The sequence below is a fragment of the Ptychodera flava genome, unplaced genomic scaffold (assembly GCF_041260155.1).
Source record: "Ptychodera flava strain L36383 unplaced genomic scaffold, AS_Pfla_20210202 Scaffold_65__1_contigs__length_701920_pilon, whole genome shotgun sequence".
Classification (NCBI taxonomy): Eukaryota; Metazoa; Hemichordata; class Enteropneusta; family Ptychoderidae; genus Ptychodera; species Ptychodera flava.
Genome location: NW_027248387.1, coordinates 539,086 through 543,334, shown reverse-complemented (window position 1 = coordinate 543,334; position 4,249 = coordinate 539,086). Strand labels below are relative to the sequence as shown.

At 38.6% G+C, this 4,249-nt stretch overlaps 1 protein-coding gene across 1 annotated transcript; it reads right to left on the bottom strand.

Annotated features, from left to right (window-relative positions):
- Positions 1 to 1,323: 1,323 nt before the first annotated feature.
- LOC139128703 (UPF0696 protein C11orf68 homolog) lies at positions 1,324 to 3,202 on the bottom strand. Its single transcript, XM_070694436.1, has 2 exons — positions 3,192 to 3,202; positions 1,324 to 2,088 (listed from the first exon to the last, which is right to left on the bottom strand). Exon 2 carries the CDS (start codon positions 1,995 to 1,997, stop codon positions 1,605 to 1,607), a length of 393 nt encoding a protein of 130 aa, XP_070550537.1. The 5' UTR covers positions 1,998 to 2,088; positions 3,192 to 3,202; the 3' UTR covers positions 1,324 to 1,604.
- Between the last annotated feature and the right edge of the window lie 1,047 nt (positions 3,203 to 4,249).

Sequence of the window (4,249 nt, the reverse complement as noted above, 5' to 3'; positions counted from 1 at the left end):
AAATGTTATCACACTATTGTGTAATTGGTTTGTAAAGTTGTTTCAAAATTTACTACAGGATCGGTAACTTTAGTTGAGTTGCGGCAAACAACAGACGGATGATAGTGTTGTTTCACAGTAGGCTTCTGCTGTAATTGTTGAGATAAAGCAATAAAGTAGGAATGGATTAGTGTCTGTGTGTAGGGTAAATATTTCCTGACTTTCTATTCTCGTACATTTTGATAACTTTTTCACTACTTCTGGCGCATGATTTTTTTTGCCAAAGAACTTCATACAATGCAAAGGCATTAAGAGTCTAATGACAATTAGACTCTGACTCAGCTGTGATACAATGTAACTCAAGAGCGGCAGTACATAAGGAATGTAATTGATTCTGTGTATGTGAAGTGCACTGCAAAGTGTACTCCCTGGTGTGTTTACTATGGGTCTGTAGAAGCTCTCTGATTTTCACCGCAGTTATTAACAATTAAGTCAGTGCAACTTCTGAGGCAAGTTTTGGAACAACTTTACAAACCAATTACACAAGTGTGGCAACATTTAGATCAATTTCACTGTCCATTCTTATCTGCATATCCGTGTAATACAAGTTATGTGTCAATATAATGTCCATTGTTATTGTAAATAACTACAGTGCATTTCACCTAGGTATCGCAACTCAGCGTATGAGACATATCTCAACAATTACAGTGGAAGCCTATAATCCACGTACAAAACAAACGATTGGCTTGGGTATCATGACACATTTGAAAGTCACCGACTGATAGATTAATTACAGTAAACCAGCATGGGGCAGCCGCTCTGTCTGGACTGAGAGATACACTTTATCTACAATGTGTGGCTTTTAGTTAGTTTCTGTTGAGAAAACCTTCACCTCTTGAACTCTTAGCTGAAATTTAGGGGGCCTGGCTGAAATTGTAAATAAAAACAGTTACATTGTAGATCAAGTCTAGCCAACTGTTTATCTCTCAGTCCAGACAGAGGTGCCCCATGCTGGTTACTGTAATTAATCAATGAGTCAGTGGCTTTGAAATGTGTTGTGATACCCAAGCTAATCGTGTGTTTTGTACGTGAAATTTGTTCGTCTCATATGCTGAGTTACGTACCTAGGTGAAACGCACTGTAAATTTAAACTGAGGGGAGTCATCAGAAGTGCACTCAAAGGTCGTATGGGACCCATACCACAGATGTGAACACTGTATCCAAGGTATGGGACCCATACACAGATGTGAACACTGTATCTAAGGTACGTTGGCAATGACGAAAGTTAAAACATGTTTGCCATAATGTGCATCGTAAAATTAAAATGTTGCAGTTATGTTGACACGATGCATCTAAATCTTATTGTGCAAGAAAGTCGCAAAGGTACAATTCTGATAACCTCTTTCCTTAGTTAGTTAGGACCACTGGAGAGTGTTGACAGTTCTGATACTTGTATTGCTAAATGCTTTAGGAAAAGTACCGGTATATGCTTTGGAGAACTAAGACAATGAAAATATTGCAAAGAGTGACAACCATCATCCCAAATAATCCTGAAATGATGAATTTATTGCTTGGATGTGTAAACTAAAGCACTGCCATATTGTCCCAATCCTCATTTCATGAGTTCATTGCTTTGACGTGTATACTGATGCCTTGATGTTCCATGGATTCTTGGCATAGATACCAAGGGTTGTATAGACGTCTGGTTTATAATTGATGGTACCGTTGACTCCGAGACCTCGGAGTCTCTCTAGTACTGCATTTACGTCAGACTGATCGAGATAATCCTGTGTGTACACACAGATCAAGTGGTGTTTACCGTCGCCGTTGTCAGGACTCACTTTGGCCGATATCCCAAGATTCCCTTCATGAGTTGCCTTGGCGACCTTACACCAGAGGTCATCAACCTTGGCAGGCGATGGGAAGAGCATCCATTTTCCAACTGTATAGCTGTATTGAGCTGCCAGAGCGGATACTTTGGCGGAGTTTATCACTTCTCCGGAACTCTGTAACTCCATCCAAGCCTCAAGCAATCCCTCCCTATCAGCTTCACTTTCATTTCCAACTTTGTAAGGATTTGCAACAGTAATCCACTGAATTGCCTGTGAACTTGATAAAGACAATGTACATGACTTAATATGGAAATTGAAGTTTGGAAAGAGATTAATCTCTCTAAGAGGAAATATCAAATGAAGCGCAGAACAAGCAGTACAGCACTAGACAGCATTATGCACAATGAAATTCTAGAGCATTGGGTAAAGATCTGATGTGTACCAATGAACAATTGCATGATCTTCTCAGAGAGAGAGAGAGAGAGGGGGAGAGAGAGAGAGAGAGAGAGAGAGAGAGAGAGAGAGAGAGAGAGAGAGAGAGAGAGAGAGAGAGAGAGGGAGGGAGAGAGAGAGGGAAGGGAAAGAGACTGGGCGATAATGGAATTTTTGATAACTAACTATTCATCAACTTTAGATCAAATGTACTCTTTATTTAAATTTGTTCTTTTGATGTTGACTTCATTTGTAAAATTACTATTTTTTTAAAGTCAAGCAAGCACTGCAATTTTTAAGTGAAATTTATATTTGCACTGGAAATCAGCAGCTGTTATTTTAGTCCCTATCAAATTTGAAGTGCCATTTGATTTGTAAATTTGTCACATCAAAGCTGAAAGACTGTAGAATCTCATTGACTTTGATAATTAGAGAAAGAAAAGTTATATTGAGTTCAGACCAACTGTACAAAATCAAGAGAATTTCATTCTATTGGTTGTTGGAGGGTCTAGCTGGTACATAGCAAGACCATTAATATGATACAATGTGACAATCAAGTTATCAAAATTTACCTTTCTTTAACATCGCAGAGTAGCAAGATGTCCAACATTTCAACACGTTACGTTAGACATCAAGAATAATCGGACCAACAAGTTAACCCTTTGAGTGCTGGTATTCTACCCACCATAAATTTTATGCAAAATTTTACGCAAAATTTTACCAATTCCACAATTTTTCTGTAAATTTACAATAATTTTGGACAAGATGGGCATCAAATATCATGGCTACATTTATTTATCAAAATATTGGTAAACATCTGGAAAAAAAAGAAATGACTGGGGTATATTTCATAAAGGCAACAAGATTGACTTTTGGTGTTCAAAGGTTTAATATGGTATTAGCTCAAGGTGAAAACAAATTGTATATTACCTCTATGCATGGACTTACCTGTGAATTTGTGATGGCTGTTAGCGCTGGTAAATTCATCAACAGATATTCCAGAAGAAGCGTCATAATGCAGCCAACCGAATGCTAGCTTGCCACCAACAAATCTGCTGTGTGTCAACGACGCTGCAGACGCCATGGCTGTACACCTGACATGCACGTATGGTTGGCAATGTATTGCAGTGGTTAGATACACTCTGACATGATCCCTCTAAATCATGTGGGTAGTGGGAGACCCAGAACACGCAAGATTGATTTGATTTGGAAAAAAGATCCTTGTAGTACAGCTTTCCTCTACACCGTATCAGCGCGGACACCAGTGAAGTTTTCAATATGAAGACATGGAGCTTAGGTAAAACTGATTTCATGACCTGTGATGTCATGAGTTGACCTCATTCATCAAGCACCGATGGTGTGAAACCAGATCATAATTGAGACAGCGCCCTCAGCAATTTATTTAACATTTTGTTTACAGTCTTCCATCTTTTCTTACCAAGTTGGGGAAGAGTGAAATGGCAAAAGTCAATTATCTTTTGTGAATTGTGGAAAATTCGGTAACTTTGATGCACGGTACACCTGATCATTTCAAAAGACTTTTTCCTCGTATTATCAGCGAGATTTCTGACACACTGTTATTTTGTTTTCTTTTCTGAATTGTTGTAACCCTTTTCATCCCTACCATGGGATGATATGTGTTAATAAAGTACTTGAACTATAGTTTTCAATACATGTATTATGTAGTAAAATGCAAAGACATGGTCACTGGGAAACATAGGCGGATTTTTCCACAGCATGTCACACCTGAAACCTGTATACCATATAGGGGTGATGCAGGTACGATACCAGTGAGGCTTGATAGGGTATTTTCCCTCTCTAAGATTTAAAATTCTTGACTGTCCTTCAGGCAAGTGCATCTATAAAGGGTAATAAGGGAATTGCAGTCACTCCGTACTTTGTTTCCCAGACTTGTTTTTGAGTAAATCCTGTGTTACATGGAAGGAGTCCATCCCATGTTGTACAAACCAACACTGTAATTTTCTGCCTTTCATTTCTCAAATGGA

Excerpts from the sequence above, each read along its gene's own strand:
- LOC139128703 (XM_070694436.1), bottom strand. The coding sequence starts at position 1,997 with ATGGAGTTACAGAGTTCCGGAGAAGTGATAAACTCCGCCAAAGTATCC.